Consider the following 16,955-nt stretch of genomic DNA (forward strand, 5'->3'; position numbering starts at 1 on the left):
TCAGTGTTGTCTCCATTCTCAAGGTGAGGAAATGAGCCACCAAGAGGCTCCATGACTTGAAGTAACAGTTCCACGGCCTTTTCTTATTCCATCCACTGTTATTGGCATAGAGCAGTGCTTCCAACAGGGTGGTCCCTGGACCAGCAGCATCAGCTTCACCTGGAAGCTTGTTAGCAATGCAAACTCAGTTCCCGCTCCAGGCCCGCTGAATCAGACTCTGGGGCTTGGGGCCCAACAATCCGTGCACAAATAACCCCACCAGGCAATTCCAATGCATGCCTCGGCTTGAGACCAACCAGCCAACAGGGATGCTGCTGAGCCCAGCAAAAGAAAAATCAGCTCAGGGCATCTAAATTGTAAGGGTAATTTGAACTTAGTTCTTTTGGTACCTGAGTCTCAAGGTGTGAGTGGCAGCCAGCCCTACCCAGGCCCCCTCAAAAGAGAGTTTCTTCGTCCACATGACATCACCAGGAACACTGGCAGGTCCTGCATCAGTTTCCTCCTCTTCTATTTTCTTAGCCACGTTGCACTTTGCCAAAACGCCTTGACCTTTGTTGAGCATGTTATGAATTCTGACGAACAAAATAACTCTCTGGAGGATGGGGATATTTTTAATTGAATTGTAGAAGCCAAGAACTGCCAAATAAAGCCAGGGTTTCTACATTCCGTGGCAACAGGTGGTTTAGTTTTCCTTCCTAATCCTGAAACCTGGGCTTAGTCTCAGCCAGGAGCATGAGCTTGGGCTTCACCTTCCAGATCTTCGCCGTCTCTTCCAGTCAATTAAAAATCCCTGCTGCTACCATTACCTATTTTTAGCTCCCAACCAGTTCCTTTGTGTGCCAGACACTGTCTTGCTATCATTAAAAAAAAAGAAGGTTGAGATGATGAAATTCATTTTGATCACAGGCGTGTAGGACGCTTCATTTCCCTGCAACACAAACTGATTCCACGCACAGATCAATGTTAACAAGCAATTTTATGCAAGATTGTACCTGTTTCTACAGAGGCAGGGAACATCCATCCTTTTTCCCCAACCCTTGTGAGGTATTTGCTGCAGACCCTGCAGAAGCTCATAGGAAAGAGGGGGAAGCCTGAGCAAAACCAGTGCCACTCGTGATCCACATACCCGTCAGCGGCACCTCCTGAGACAGGTCCAGTCATGCTTGGCTGGAAGCGGTCTAATCGGTACCAGTTGCTCTAGTTCTCAACACTCACTCACTTACATGTGCAGTAGGAGGAAGAGGGGCCTATGCCCTCCACACTGCCTCACTGCCTGGAGTCTGGAAGCCTCGGGGCCATTTGCAAGTCCATCACAGGTGTCGGTGTTAGCTCCGGATAATCTTGGCAGCAAAGCAGGCTGAGTAATCCTGGGCCGTTGGGTAGAACTTCCAAAGGCACAGACCACTGAGGCTCCTTCTCCAGCTGCCGGCACGCAGTCATTCCTGGTCATCTCTCACTCACTCATTCATTCGTCCCACAAAACAGTGATTGGGTGCCCATACACCAGGGAGGCAGAGATTAAAAGAACTGTCCTATCTTGAAGGAGCCTGTAGCCTCGTGGGGAAGACAGGCAGGCAAATATTATGACACAGGGAGATAAACGCATTGGTCAACAGAAGGTGGGTTCCGGGGAAGACTCCTAGAGAGGATGAGCGGAGGTCAGGGAAGACTCCCAGAGAGGATGAGAGCTAAACAGAGACCTGCAGGGTTGGGGCTGGGCGGCAGGAAGAAATAACAGCATGAACCAAAGTAGGGGCGTGAGAGCCAGGCTGCAGGAGGGGACCACGCTGGGGAAGGGGCAAGAGAAGCTGGAAGCAGACAGGGCCTCGTTTGCTTTGCTGAGAAACTTGGGTTTCACACTAGGGATGTGGGAAGCCCTGGAAGAAATGTGAGCAGGGGCACGAGCCACGGTACCAAGTGAGCAGCCTAGAAGGATGGCTCTGAAGATGGTTTGGAGGCAGGGAGACTGGTGAGGAGGCTACTGCTGTTAACAGCCATGGTGAGAAAGAATGAAGCCCTAAACTGTGGCTGTGGGCATGGGGAGGGGAGAAGTTGGCAGAGCCCAGGGCCGTGGAGAAGCAGCAGGGCCGTGGCCAATGTGGGAGGGAGCCAGGCAGCCAGCACACAGCCAGTGGTCTCTGAGCTGATGAGAATTCAGAATACGCATGTGCTTCAGGCCCCCTGTGTTGGTGCTCCATCTACCAAATAAACACGTATAGATTTTCTGTTTCAGGGGCAGGGAGATGCTGGATTCATGGACATTTCATCTGAAGAATCTGTCAAACTAGACATTGTCAAATATTTACTCAAGCAAGTTAAACTGTTAGCTATCTAGAGCCACTAGAATGGGGGCAGCCACCTGGACAGTGGTTGTTGAGAGGGGGATAGGGCCCAGTTTCAGGTCAGTGAGGAGGGGCAGCTGCAATGGATGAGGGGCTCCTCCGGAGGAAAGAGTCCAGCTGGGGAGGGAGGGTGATGGAGGCCAAGAAGACAGTGTTTCCAGAAGGGAGCAATGAACCATGTCCATGCTGCCAAGGGGCTGGGATGAGGACAGAGAGAGGCCATTGGATTTGGCCACGTAGCAACCAGCAGTGGCCGTGACAAGGGAAGTGTTAATGGTGCCCTGGGGTTGGATGCTTGAGTGGAGCAGGTTGAAGAGTGAATGGAGATGAGGAAGTGGAGGCAGCAAAGAGGAGAGAAGAGAGGCAGTGTCTAGAGAGCAACGAGGGCTCAGGGCAGGGTTCTGATTTGTAAGATGAAAAAGACAAGCACTTGGGTGCTCCTGAGGATGATTCAGTAGAGGGGAGGCGTGGTAGCTATCTGAAAGAACACCTCAAACTTCTTGTGCCCCAAGATGGAGACTCCGTCTCTCCTCCAGCATGTGTCTGCACCATGATACACTCACACTAGAGAACGGCACCTCCAGGCCCCTGGGTGCTCCAGCCAGAGCTCCAGGATGCACCAGGGATGCCTGCCTTTCCTCACTTCCCACATTCCCTGCATCTCGAGTCCCATCTGTTCTTCCTCTAAGATGCAGCTAGATCATTCATTCAGTTTGTTTCCACTGCTCCTGCCTTAGCCCAAGCCCCATTATCTGTAGCTTGGACCTCTGCAGTAGCATCCTAACTGGGCCCCTGCTTCTGTCTTGTTCCCTGCCCCGCTGCCATTCATTTTCTCCCCAACAGCCAGGGAAATCTTCTTAGAACAAACAGGACCCTGTCACTCCTCTGATCATACCCTCTATTGTGTCCCAGTGCATTCAGGATAAACTCCCAAATCCTTCTCATGACCCACAAAGCTGACAGACTGAGCCCCTGACTGCCTGCCTAGCCCCACAGTCACCATTCTCCCTATTACTGTCTGCATTGCAACCTTGTGGACCCTGCCTAGGTCCTTGAAAGCTCCTCCCTGCCACGAGCCTTTGCATATGCTCCCTCCCTTAGCCCACCTGACAGCTCTCCCCTCTCTCCTTCCTTTGGCCACCTCCTACTCATCTTTCAGGCCTCAGCTCAAATGCCATGTCCCCAAAGAGTCCTTTCCAGACATACAATATAAAATATATCTCCTTTGTCCTCTCCTGGAACCATTGTTTCCCTACATAGAACTTGTCATGATTATAGGTAAAGAATTATTTTTGACTCTGTGTTCAATGCCTGTCTCTCCCACCAAGACAGAGACTATGTTGCTTGCCGCTTCACTGGATCCCGCGCACAGCCTTGCACACGGGGGCCACTCAGTGCATGTTGCTGAAAGAGTCAACCAGCCACTGCCACGGGGCACAAAAAGCACCAGAAAGGGGAAGGCAGGAGGTCAGGGATATGGACCCCTGCTGTGGGCTCCAGGTGCCCAGGCCAGCTCTGAACCTGCAGGGGGACCACAGAGCCCCTGTGTTGACTGCCCATGCATGCACCAATAGGCTCGCCTGTGTAACTGTGTCCACATGCTTCTCACAGGTCCCCACCAAGCCATCTGGGTAAGATCACAGCCCCTAAGAAGACATGCATTAGTGCTGGCCACTGAGCAGCAGAAAGCCAGGGAGAGGTGGGGGAGAGGAGGGCACAGGGGGCCACCTGCCCCAGGAGATGTCAGCAAGGAATGAGATGTGTGCAGCACCCCTGCAGGGCTGGCTGTCTAGTGTACTTCAATCTAATATGTAATAAAAACATCATGGTACATGGTTCATATTGCACAAGCTTGAGAAGATGAGGTCATTGCACACGTAGTGAAGCACTTAGAGCCATACTCAGTACAGAGAGCTCAGAGAGAACTCCCCCTATTGAGTAAGGGACCTCCCTGCCACCCCACGCACACCCAGAAGTGAAGAGAAGACAGCCCAGTGGGGCAGGGAGAGGCCTTACAAGATTAGGAAGCTGAAAGCCTGCTCTTCCTAGCTGTGGGAGCGTGGGGCAAGTGCTGCGTGGCCTTAGTTTTGTCTTCTGTAAAACGGGGAGATGATACACCGGAAAAGACCACCCGGGAATGTGTGGTGCTCTTTACCTTAAAGATGACCCATGAGGAGAGATGACTCCGGGCCACCCTGGATGGAGGCTGCAGGATGGATTTGGTAAACTGCCCACACTCATCTCCCCATGAGGATTCCAGGGCAGCAAAGAAGGCTGGAAAGTGGGGATTAGGAGTGCTGGTAGACGCTGCAAAAGAAGAGAAGCAACGGGACAGAGAGTGAGAGAAGGGGAGGGAGCAAAAGAGGGCACGGTGCAGGCAGAAGCTTATGCTCAGGGAGTGAACAGAGGAGGCTCATGCTGGAGAGGGCCAAGGCTTATAGGTGCTTCCAGGGAGACAGGGACCCTGGAATGAGCAGGGCTTATGGTAGACAGCACAGTCCCACCCCCAGCCACCTTCCCCAGGATGACACAGGCCCCATCAGGAAGGCAAACGTGATCAGTGATTCCCCCGGAGGAGGGTGGGGATGAAGCCACCAGCCAGCCAGGAGTGCTGCTGTGGTCATCTGCCCCCTGCCGTTGGAGCATCTGCAGTGCTTCAGAGATGGCCGGTGCCTCTAGGTCCCAGTCCTGAGAGGTCACCTGGTCGAACCCCCAACTCTCCAGTGAGGAAGTGGCCTCCTCAGGCAGGAGGGTAGAGTGTCCCACCACTCAGCACAGCTTCCTGCCTTCCAGCTAGGGATTTCACAGCCAGAAAATGTCATTTTTTCCCCCAGGGTCTGAGAAACCCAGAATAGCACCTGTTCATGAAACACAGATACCCTGTGGTGGCAAATGCAGTGAGGGGAGGAAGGCAGGATGGCGGGTACATAGCCAGGGGAAGAACTACATCTGCTTATGCCTCCATCCACCCCTCCCTCACCACCCCCATGCAAAAGCAGCCCCGATAGCCAGATGGGGACACATGCCCCTAAGGACGGCTGCCTGGTGGCCTGTGAGTTGCTGGACTCACTTTAAAAGCCGCAGTGAGGCCTACCCTTGCACTCAGCTCAGTCTTTGGTTTCACAATTTAGGAACAACCTGGAGATCTTGCAGAGAATGCTGATTCCCAGGCCTTGCCCCCAAATATTCTAATTTGCTGGGTCTGGGGTGGGGTCCAGCGAGCTGCATTTTAACAAACCACCCTATGACTCTGCTGTGGGGTCCTGAGAGCACACACTGGAAGATGTTGGATGAGAGGCCCTTCCAGCTCCACAGCCCAAGTGTCCACCCCTGCAGCCCTCCCCGCCTCGAGGCCCACGAGGGGTGTATTCAACTCCCATTCTGTGGGCCGACCTTTCAACCTGGCTGCTTCCCCCATCCCGGTCCTTGGCTCTCAGGCTCTCGGCTCACTAATGGGGCTTTTAGCAGCAGCCCTGAGTGAGTGAACGGCTGCTTGTCACCTGAGTGAAGGGCTGGAAACTAGGCCATCGTGCTTGGCTGGGCAGATCCCACCCTCACCAGCTGCTCCCGCTGCCTCTTGCGGAAGGCTGCCCCCACGGTGCCCTGGGCCTCCCGGCACCCCCACCATTGCAGGGTGAGACCTGGTCCACAGCCCTGGGGCAGAAGGCACTCAGAGAGAGGCTCTGGGAGGAACGTGGATGTGGGAAGCCGAGTGCCAGGACCTCAGCTTTCAGAAACAGGGAAGGGGTGGGTGCATGGCAGATGGGGGCAAGTCCTAGGGAGCAGCAGGATGCCACTCAGAGGGACCAAGGGCCATTCTGGGGCCCTGAGGACCCAGGCCTCTTTCTTGGCCTCATAAGAGTCAGTGTCCCTGGGCTGACAAGATGGGATCCGGCCGCTCCATGCCGCCCCCACCACAGTCCACGGCGCACTTCACATCTTCATCTCTACCAGACTTCTTCTGTCTCTTCCTCTTCCCCTCCTGTCCCTTTCTCTCCTCGTGCCTCTCTGTCTTTCCGCCTTCCTCCCTGTCTCTGTTTTTCGCTTGTTCTTTGTCTCAGTCTCCAGTCTTGCTCCCTTTTTGGGATCTTTCTCCTGCCTTTTCCTCCTTGCCTGTCCCTCTCTTTCTCTCCTTGCTCTCTGTCTAATTAGACTTTCCTCGTCCTTTGCTGCCCCGTTCCATCTCTGTGGCCCACACACTCTGACTCCCTTGCTGCGTGACCCCACTGGTTCACCTCCTCCAGGCTCTCTCTGTACCCATCGGACCACAGCCTCTTGGTCACCAGCCCTAGACAGTGTCACTGTGTGGCTCCGTTGTGCCCAGTTGCTGACTCCTGATGGGCTGGGCTATGGTAACACACAGATGTGGCCGTATAGGGCCTTTGGCGCTCACATATGGCTGCAGAGGGTGCAGGGTGGAGGTGAGGAGGGCCACCGGGAAACCGGAGCAGCCTCTCGCCTGGCTGGCCCTGGAGGCCCCTGTTCGCCAGCCGGCAGCTCAACCTCAAATGCCCTGATTCTGGTGCGGCCAATTCTCATGCTTGGGCAAGATGCTGGCCTCCACCCCTAGCCCCACCCTCACCTGCACACTGTCCCGACCAGCAAGCCTGAGAGGAGTGGGCTTTGACCAAGCCAAGGACAACTCACAGCCTGAAGATGGCCATGGGCCCTGCCTTCGGGAGGGAGGGGAAAAGGAGAGGAGGAGAGACCCCCAACTCCCTCTCGGCGCCCCCTCCCTTTCTAAGAGTCTTCGGTGATGCGCTTTTCTCCTTGTTCTCCCCAGAAAACTGTGGGAGGCGGAGTCCACGGACCACCAGGCCCTGACCACCTCCACTGTGGCGTCTCCCCTTGTTTTCTCCTAAAAACTGACGGCAGAGTTGGGGGTCTCCAAGTCTTCTAGGCAGTGGGCACGAATGGAAGCTGAGGTTGTGGAGGAAGTGGGTCCACCTCAGAGCTCATGTCACCATCACAGGGCCACTCAGCAGGCGTTTGCTATGCCCTTGATGTGCTGGGCAGGCAGAGGGGCTGCTTGCCGGCAGTGGGCAGTGTCAGGAGCAGTGTGCAGGGGCTGTGCCATAGCCGGTGGGAGGAGACTGGGGTGAGTGGGTGTAGAGTGGGCAAACGTCAGCTCCAAGAGCCCAATCTAACGCGCTTGGTCTGCATCTCCCAAAGGGAAAGCAATGCCCAGGGGACATTGGGTCCCCTGCTTTGCCAGGCCTGGGCTCCTGCCTCGCTGCACAAGGCCCTGGGGACAGGGCACCCCAAAGGAGGGTGAGGCAGGGTGAGGGGGCTGGAAGGGTTCGGCCTCAGACCCTGCAGTGCAGAGTCCCCTGGATCGGGCTAGACCAGAGGAAGGCGCCTGCTTAGCTGGGGGAACTGGCATGTGACCCCACACACACACACACACGCTGAAGCTCGGGATATTCACAGGCAAACCCCCCCGGGTTGGAGGCAGCATTTCAGAGGTAGCAAGGCTCTTGGGGAGCAGGGACTCCAGCCTCCTCCCTTTTCAGAAGGTCACACGGAGGCCCCAGGAGTGAATGGGCGAGCCAGAGTCACACCAAGTTTGCAGGAGGCCCGGACCAGAATCTGGCCCTGCGTGTCACGCTGTCCCCTCACATTAAGCGCATTTGTCATTTACTCTTGAGAGGCCATGCCTCCCACCACAGCCCCCCCTGAGGGCTGGGGCAGCTGGGGGGAGCTGGGCTGCAGAAAGCCCCAGGGGCTTGAGGGGCTCTGCTCCTAACTGGTCAGCCTACAGCAGAAGGGATCCAACGGAGGACTCAGCCTCCTCAAGACCTAAATAAGAAAGTGAAATTTAAACCTGGGAGAAACACAGGCTCCTAGCAGGTCTCTGAAAGAACAGAAGAATCAATGTGTTTACTGTATTATTTATGTTGAAAGCTTTGCTTGGGGTACTCTGAGGTTAAGAAGGAAGGAATTGGGATTTGGAGTCGGAAGATCTGAGTTCAGCCTCCCTCCACCCGTGTCCTGGGCCACCAAAGCCTCTCCTGGCCTCAGGGTTTGGGATCCGAAAGGGCTACTGTGGCAGGTGGGAGGAGATGGTCCTCTTGGGGCATTAAAGGGCGACCCCCGGGGGTGAGTAGCCTGAGGGGCCCTGCACCTGTCCTGGCTGGGAATGGAGGCCAGCGGGAATGGGTGTTGGAGGGTGCTTAGGGGGCCGCCTGACCTCACACCCTCCCTGCCTGCCCTCAGCTGCGTGGTGGACGAGATGGACTTCTCCAGCATGGAGCTGGACGAGGCCCTGCGCAAGTTCCAGGCGCACATCCGTGTGCAGGGGGAGGCCCAGAAGGTGGAGCGGCTCATCGAGGCCTTCAGGTAAGGCCACTTCCCAGCTCCACTCCCCAACAGACCCCAGGGTGGGGAAGCCGGGCCGCTGTGAGCCTGGCAGACAGGAGATGCCATCAGGAGGGTTGGACGTTGGGCCAGAAACACCCCTTCTGGTGTGGGCAGGAGGGTGTGGGCTGGGGAGAAAGAAGGGAAGGGAAGAAAAGGGACCGATCCCTCGAGCTCCCCAGGCTGGAAATGTGGGGCATTTAGGGGTGTGGGGAAGAAGACCAGAGTATGGGACAGACAGTGGTCTCCCTGGACCTAAAGCCTTCGGAGAGCTGGGATACCCCCTGGACATCCCCCTCCTTTGTTGGGCCCGGGAGGAGGGTGGGCAGGGGCTCAGCGTCCGCTCTGCATCTGACCCCCCCACAGCCAGCGCTACTGCATGTGCAACCCCGAAGTGGTGCAGCAGTTTCACAACCCTGACACCATCTTCATCCTCGCCTTCGCCATCATCCTCCTTAACACCGACATGTACAGCCCCAACATCAAGCCTGACCGGAAGATGATGCTGGAGGACTTCATCCGAAACCTTCGAGGTGAGGAGATGGGCACTGGGGCAGGAGGGGCAAGGCCACGGCTCAGGCCCCGTTCTGTGAAGCATGCACTCTGTGAGTCTGAGCCCCTATCACAGATCGTCACCTGCTGTCTGGGCCTGGTCACCCATAGCAAGCTGGGAATATTACTTGTGAGGCAGGCGGCTGGGGAGTTTCCGGCATGCAGCCTGCCACCGCCACCGCTCTACCAAACAGCAAGCGCCCTTGGGCGGTGCCTCTTGCCCTCGATGGAACATGGTTGGCCTCTAGGCCCCTGACACCAGAGCTGGTGGCTCAAGTGGTGCCAGCCCTTCCCCTCCACAACTTATGAGGAAGGAGCCAGGAGCAGGGCCCTGGGTCCATTTAAGTCAGCCTTGCAGATAACTGTATGGCGCCAGCTGGCAAGTCCTTCTCTCATCGATGCAGCGCACTGCCTGGCAGGGAGCAAACCAGGACTGGCAGAGTGTGATGTGTGCTCAATTGTTTTTTTTTTTTTTTTTTTTTTTTTTTTACCCTTTAAAAGAATCAAAGTTATACATCCACATAATTTAATAAAGTCAAATAATCCTGCAAGGCTTATCACAGAAAAAAATTAGTCCCTGCCCTTCTCACCACTCACCTTCTCCAGAGGCAACCACTTTTGACTTTTTTAGCTATTTGTGTTTCTTCTGTATCGATAAACCGCAGGCTTCTGCTTCATTTTTTTCTCTCTCTTTTTTTAACTGGCATAAAGGCCATACTGTGAGTGTGTAAGCCTGAAGTTTGATGAATGTGTACGGTCATGTGCACTGTGTCATCACACCCAGATCTTGATCTGGATCATTTTCACCTGCCCAGAATGTTCTCTCCTGTCCCGTCCCAGTCAATACATTTGCCCAAGAGTAACAACTGTTCTGCCTTTTATCGCCATTGACGAGTCCCGCCCGTCCTTGAGCTTCATCTAAATAGGGCCATACGGTATTTATACTTTGGTATCTGGTCTCTTTTATACACTGCCTCTTGTTAATTATTACTTCTGTTGCCCAGGCTGGAGTGCAGTGGTGCAATCTCAGCTCACTGCAACCTCCACCTCTCAGGTTCAAGCAATTCTTATGGCTCAGCCTCCCAGGTAGCTGGGATTACAGGCGTGCACCACCACACCCAGCTAATTTTTATATTTTTAGAGCAGATGAGGTTTCACCATGTTGAACAGGCTGGTTTTGAACTCCTGACCTCAGGTGATCCGCCTGCCTCATCCTCCCAAAGTGCTGGGATTACAGGCATGAGCCACCATGCCTGGCCCTTGTTAATTATTTTTATTTTAAGCATTATCTATTAATTCCCCATTATAGAATGTAAGGATTTAGCCCTCTTTCGTCCACCTTCCCCGACCCATCCCACTCATGTCAGTGCTCATGTTATTAAGGCTCTGCACACACACTCCAAAGCTGAGTCTGCAAGTGCAGAATGATTGCAACTCCCTTCATCTATACTTTCCTTGGAGCTAATGCTTCTCTTTCCATTTGCTTAACTCTCTGAGGACCTCCCCTGATTCAGCCCCAACTTCCCACCCTATGTATCAAGCTCCTCTCCATACATCCAGACCCAGGAGGTGGTGCAGGAGGGTCATCTTCCGGGAGCCTCTGGTCCTGCTGCAGTCTGGACAGTGGCCAGGCCAGGGCACAGCCAGCATCCTGGGCCCTCCTTCCCTTGCTCTTATGATAGATTCCTGGTTCCTGCATGTCAGAGCTTCCTCATTTTTCGTTTACTTCCAGAGAAAAGGCCATTTTTGAGAACTTGCATTTCTGAATATATCTTTTTCTGTCTTTGCCCTTGTTTGGGAGTTTGGCTGGGGATAGAATTCCAGCCTCAAAACACACCAATCGGGATTTCAAAGGCATTATTGCTGCATTGTGTTTTAGCTGCCAGTGCTGCTCTGCCATCCCAGCTGCTGGCCTTTTGTCTGTTACTCTTTCTCTCTCTCTGAAAGCTTGCAGGTTCTTCTGCCTGCCCTTCGTGTTCTGGATTTTCACAATGATGTGCCTTGCTACAGTTCTTCTTCCATCCATCATGCCCAGGGCTGGACTGGTCCTTTCCATCTAGAAACTCATGTCCTCCGGTCATGGGAAGTTTTCTTAAATGTTGTATTTGATCATTTCTGCCCTCCAATTTCTCTGGACTCTCTTTCTTGAACTCCTGCTATTCTGTTGGTGGATCTCCTAGTCTGATCCTCGTAACTTTTATAGTTTTCTACCTGCCGTCTTTGTTTACTTCCTTGACTTTCTGGAAAATGTCCCTCAGTGCCATCTTTCGTGTCTCCTACCAAGTTTTTCATTCCTGCTGTCATATTTTTCATTCTCAATAGGTCTCTTTTGTCCTCTCAATGTTCCTCTTTTATAGCATTTTATTCTTGCTTTGTAGGTGCAATATCTTCTCCCATCTCGGTGAAGATATTAATATTGGTTTGTTTTTTTTTCTCCCTGCTTGCCTCTATTTCTTCTGGAGTCCTTTTTTCTGTTCCCCCCCCCCCCCCCGGTATTTCTTTCTCTTTCCTGGTATAGACTTTCCCAATACACTTGATGAAATCTGGTTGTTCATTCATATTTAAGAGTGAGCCACCAGAAAGCTGATGAATGACTGTGAACACAGGTGGAGACTGCTGGCTGGTAGGCTTTCTTGTAGGGTGATTTAGTTCAGCCATTTCACTGGGAGACCCTACTGCAGTATCTGGAGATATTTTTTTCTTGTTCTGCCTGATACCCAGAAGATAAATGTCCAATCTGTTGACCAGAATGTATGATTCTGGCTGCTAGAGTTCTGAGATCTTTAAGTGGGAAGTGGGGTTCAGGGTTAATATATAGGTATCAACTTCATCCCCCAGTATTCAGCAGAGTCCCACCCTTGGCTGGGTGTGGGGGTCCCTCATCTCAGAATTCCAGAGAATGGACCCCCAGTCTTCTGCTGGAGTGAGGAGGGGACAGGGAAGCCCAGAAGCTTTCTAACCCATTTTCAACCTGTTTTCCTATTTCCAGCCCACCTTCACCTTCGCTTTTAGGGGCTGCTGTTACCACCAGCTCTAAGCCTTTTGGTGGCTGTGTGGTGTTCGAGCGGCTTCTAGCCTCTCTGCTGGTCTAGGTTTCAGCTTTCTCAGGTTTGCTAAATCCATCCACTTATTTATCCACTTTCCACGTCCTGGGGTGCCTGTGCCTTTGCTCCTGTTCTCTGTCTTTGTGGGTTTATGCTTTTCTAAAAGATTCCTTTCTCCTGAGTATTCAGAAGCAGCAGAGGCATGCAGCCTGCCACCTTGAACTGGGGGCATCCATATACTCAGCCTTTCTCCTTGCTTTTTCTTACCCGCAGCCTGATTTCTTTCAGCCTCCTTGGCTGCTGCATGGCTCATTTGCCTGACTTTAAGAACCAAGTTCAGACGTGGAAGAAGCCAGAACAGGCAGGGAGCTGTGCATGGAAGGCATGGTGTCCTTTCAGTAGCTGGGAACACTCCTTTGAGAGATGCTTGCCAAAGTTGTTTTATTTTTAATTTTTCCCTCTTATAAAAGAAGCATATAGTCATTAAAGAAAGATTTGAAAATAGTAGAAAGAAGATATTTTAATCGCCTGTTTCTCCAAAAGAAATGTGTTTTCTTGTTGGCATATTTCCTGCCAGTGTTTTTTTGTTGCCCGAGTTTTATCATTACTATGAAGCAGGAGGTGGGACAGGGGTGTCCTCGCCTGCATTGCCAGGGGTCTGCCTGCTCCCCCACTGCTCCCAGTGAGGGAGGAATCTCTTCAAAGACTAAGCCCTCAACGCCATGCTCCGTACTGGAGGGGAGAGGAGAGCCCAGGAGGAGGAAGATCCAAAAGAGAACGAAACAGAACCTCCTTATGATGCTGGAGTGGTGGGGTGGAGCTGGGGGGTGAGACAAACACAAGGAAGACCGTAGAACTGCAGAGGCACAGAGGGTTCGCGGGAACATGGAGGCTGTATCTGCCATCAGGAAAGAGGCCTGGGAGGTGGGTGCGAAGACTCTGGTTGAGGAACATCAGGAGGTGAGGCAGGAAATGTGTGTTGGGGCCACATCACATCATTAGTTTTGGTGCCTGGCTAAGGAACTTGTTCTTAATTGAATGGGTATGAAGCACCAGCGATTGAAGGCATGGCAAAAACCAAGGCCACCCCCGGGGAGCTCCAGGCTGGATGGGTGTCTCTTCTGTGTGGCTGCAGGGCTCTGACACCCTCCCTCCCAACCCCACCACCGCCCCTGCCCCCCCACGTTGTTAGGTGTGGACGATGGCGCTGACATCCCCAGGGAGCTGGTGGTAGGCATCTATGAGAGGATACAGCAGAAGGAGCTGAAGTCCAATGAGGACCACGTCACGTACGTCACCAAGGTGGAGAAGTCCATTGTGGGCATGAAAACAGTGAGTGTCCACAAGCCACCTATCTCCCATCTCCTTTCCCTTCTTTCTTCCTGGCATCTCTTCCCATTCTCCTCCTTACCTTTCCAAAACTCTTTTTCCGTATTCATTCACATGATAGTTATGGAGTACCTACTGTGTGCCGGACACTGCATCTCTTTTTTTTTTTTTCTTGCCTGATTTCCTCATTGCCTCTTGCCACCAGATACTGCAGCAGGAGAGACGGAGATGAGATGTCAAGAAGGACTGCCCAGTGGTCTAGGGTGGAAGCATCTGGGTAGCCAGATGAGATTTAGTATCTCTTTCCTAGGACAGCATGACTACCAGGCATTCCTGGATGGTCCTGATGAGTAGAAGGCAGGAAATGGGCTCAACAGACTCTAGGCTGTGGCATCACCATAGATTTGCCCTATTGGTAGTGACCTGTGTCCCAGGCAGCATGTTCCAAGCCTGCCATGATTTTTAAAGTGGGCCTTCTCTGTAGGCTACTACACTTTATACTATAAAGGATGTCATGGGGGTTCCAGTTCCTCCTCCTCATATTGTTGCCTCAGGGGACAGTGTGGGAGAGTTTGGAGACCTCTTCTGAGGCCCTGCACTGGGCTGCCGCCTCCCAGTCTGTGGAGGGACAGCCTTTTCTGCTTTGAGAGCCTTTATTGCTGAGGTCTTAGCATCTGTCGGGTTGCAAGCAACTGGTTTGTCTTACACGCTGAAGTAGATGCCAGGTGTCTCTGTGATCCCTTCGCTCTTGCACACTTGCATCTGTGCAGTAGAGAAAGGGTGGAGGTATCATATCTGCAGGCCACAGCCTGGGACAGGGATGCCCTCAAGGTTATGGAGGGAAGCAGGTTGACAGTGGCTGGGTTGGAACAGCCTGAAAGCTCTTCTCAATTTCCTATTCCTGTCCCTCTATCCCCTCATTTATTGTGGCTTAGTGGACCCCTTCTCTGGCCGTGCTCCCCAAGAAGCATGACAGGGATGAGCCCTGGGACGGGGATGAGCGTGCGAGGGAAAGAGCCTCAGACGAGGAGAGAGAAGGATGAGAGTCAAGTCCAGGCCCCACGACAGAACCAGAGCCCCTCCCCTCTCCCTCCACGGAACCGGAGCCCCTCCCCTCTCCCTGGGCCCCGTCTCCTCTTCTGGAAAATGGGCGCGTGGGTGGGGAGGCCTCGAGGCCTCTGGTCTCTCCCACTGAGCGCCACGCCCGCGTGCAGGTGCTGTCGGTGCCCCACCGCCGCTTGGTGTGCTGCAGCCGGCTCTTTGAGGTGACGGACGTGAACAAGCTGCAGAAGCAGGCAGCGCATCAGAGGGAGGTGTTCCTCTTCAACGACCTGCTGGTGGTGAGTGGCCCCCGCCCCGGGACTGGGCTAGGCTGGGGCTGCCTGCCGCCCTGATCAGCCTGGGCAGAGTCCCTGAAGTGGGCAGGAAAGGACGCCCAGAGGTTTCAGACGGAATGCCTGTTCCGTGAGACAGATCTGCCTTCGTGGTGCGTTCACACCGTGGGTGTGAGAGGGCTCAGGCAGACATGCTAACTCCTACTTCGTAAGTCATGACACCGAGACGTCAGATGATCTGCTCATGGTTGCACAAACTGTTAACGAACTGGATCCCAGACCATTGGCCTCTCCACGTTACAGGAAGCCCAGGGCAGGGAGTGCACAGGGCTGTGCTCACACCCCAGGGCCTGGGAGGAACAGGGCCTAGGTGGGGCATGCTCTGTCCCTGGACCTAGGCGAGGCTGGTGTATCTCTGTGTGTGTGTGTGTGTGTGTATGTGTGTGTATGCGCACACATACACACATCTGTACCCACAGATACTTTTTTTGCTCTTTGAAAACAAGTATCCATTCAACAAATATTTGATCAGTGTTGACCATGTGCCAGGCATCATTGTAGGTCTGGAAAACTGGTGAGCAGGACTGGAGCAGGACTCGTGTCTCCCTTGCACCGGCCCTCTCTATCCATGAGCCACATTGGCACTGCCTCTAAAGTGATCACAAGCCTGAACCACCTCTCACCACGCACTACTACAGTCTTAGTGCACGCCTGGTGCACTCAGTGAACCACATCAGCCTCCAAACGGCTCTCCCCACCTCTAGGGTTCACCCCCCTAAGAGCAGCAGCGTGATCTCTCTGGAGTGAACATTAGGCCACGTGTCCCTTTTCCCTAACCCTAACCCTGCCTTCTCCTCAGCCCTGTGAGCCGCCTCCCTCCCGTGGGCCAGGCCTTTGTACTTGCTGCTCCTTCTTGCAAAGCTCCTCCAGACCTTGCACCCTCCTCTTGCCTCCTTCTTTTCATTCAAGTCTCAAATCACTTTGATTCCTTATCCTATTTCATTTTCTTCAAAACACTTAGCACCTTGGTTTTGTTTTTTTGCTGTTATACTTTATTGTTTGATCACCTGATGGGCACGGTGACACTCCACATTCCATAAGCACCTTAAGGGCAGGGGCTCTGTCCTGAGTTCTCCTGTATCTCCAGGGCTCAGCTCACAGAAGCTGCTGAATAGAAATTTGTTGATTAAGCAACCAGACGACTTTACTAAAACGAGCTTTCATTGTAGTAGGGGAAGGAGATAGAAAATAATTAAGAAACAGACAAACAAGATAATATCAGATTGGGGGAAGGCACTATGAAGGCCACAAACCAGGTGATAGTACAGAGAGTGACTGGAGTTAAGGGCCAGGTTTGGGCTTGCTTTGGTTTGCTTTTTAGAGGAGGTGGTCCAGGAAGGTATCTCTAAGGAGGTAGCATTTGAGACTTAAGTAATGAGAGTAATGCAGCCGTGCAAAATCTGCCGGGAGAGCTGTGGAGTGGGAACAGCATATGCGAGGGGCCCACAGTGGAACTGAGCTTGCCCTTCTCAAGCTACAGAAGGGAGGACACCGTGGCTTGGGCAGAAGGCCAGAGTAAGGCAAGGACCACATCAGGTGGGTTTTACAGGCCAGCTCAGGCGCCGTGGCTTGGCTTCTAAGTACAGAGGGAATAACCACTGTAGGGTTTTGTGCAGTGAAGAAGCACATTTTGGGGTAGTGTGTGCACATGTATGTATATCTGTACCTGTATGTGCACATTCATCACTGCAGGGTTTGTGTGCTCATGCAACCCCCGGGTGTTTGTGCATCCGTGTGTCCATGAGTGCTCATCAGTGCCTGTCTATTTCCCTCTCCTGAACAGATTCTCAAACTTTGTCCGAAGAAGAAGAGCTCCTCCACGTACACCTTCTGCAAGTCAGTTGGCCTGCTGGGCATGCAGTTCCACCTCTTTGAGAATGAGTGTAAGTCTTTGACAGCCAGTGTAAGTCTTTGAGAAGGAATGAATGAATGAAATG

General features: G+C 53.2%; 1 protein-coding gene across 8 annotated transcripts in view; it reads left to right on the plus strand.

Annotated features, from left to right (window-relative positions):
- Window positions 1-16,955, plus strand: part of IQSEC3 (IQ motif and Sec7 domain ArfGEF 3) — a 112,990-nt gene that overhangs the window by 83,317 nt on the left and 12,718 nt on the right. For all 8 annotated transcript variants that reach the window (XM_054526627.2, XM_024256867.2, XM_054526628.1 and 5 more), the window contains exons 6-10: window positions 8,559-8,681; window positions 9,066-9,232; window positions 13,488-13,627; window positions 14,839-14,964; window positions 16,802-16,901. In XM_054526627.2, the coding sequence (XP_054382602.1) occupies window positions 8,559-8,681; window positions 9,066-9,232; window positions 13,488-13,627; window positions 14,839-14,964; window positions 16,802-16,901 (656 nt within the window). The remainder of the gene's footprint in view (window positions 1-8,558; window positions 8,682-9,065; window positions 9,233-13,487; window positions 13,628-14,838; window positions 14,965-16,801; window positions 16,902-16,955) is intronic.

The sequence above is a fragment of the Pongo abelii genome, chromosome 10 (genome assembly GCF_028885655.2).
Source record: "Pongo abelii isolate AG06213 chromosome 10, NHGRI_mPonAbe1-v2.0_pri, whole genome shotgun sequence".
Lineage (NCBI taxonomy): Eukaryota > Metazoa > Chordata > Mammalia > Primates > Hominidae > Pongo > Pongo abelii.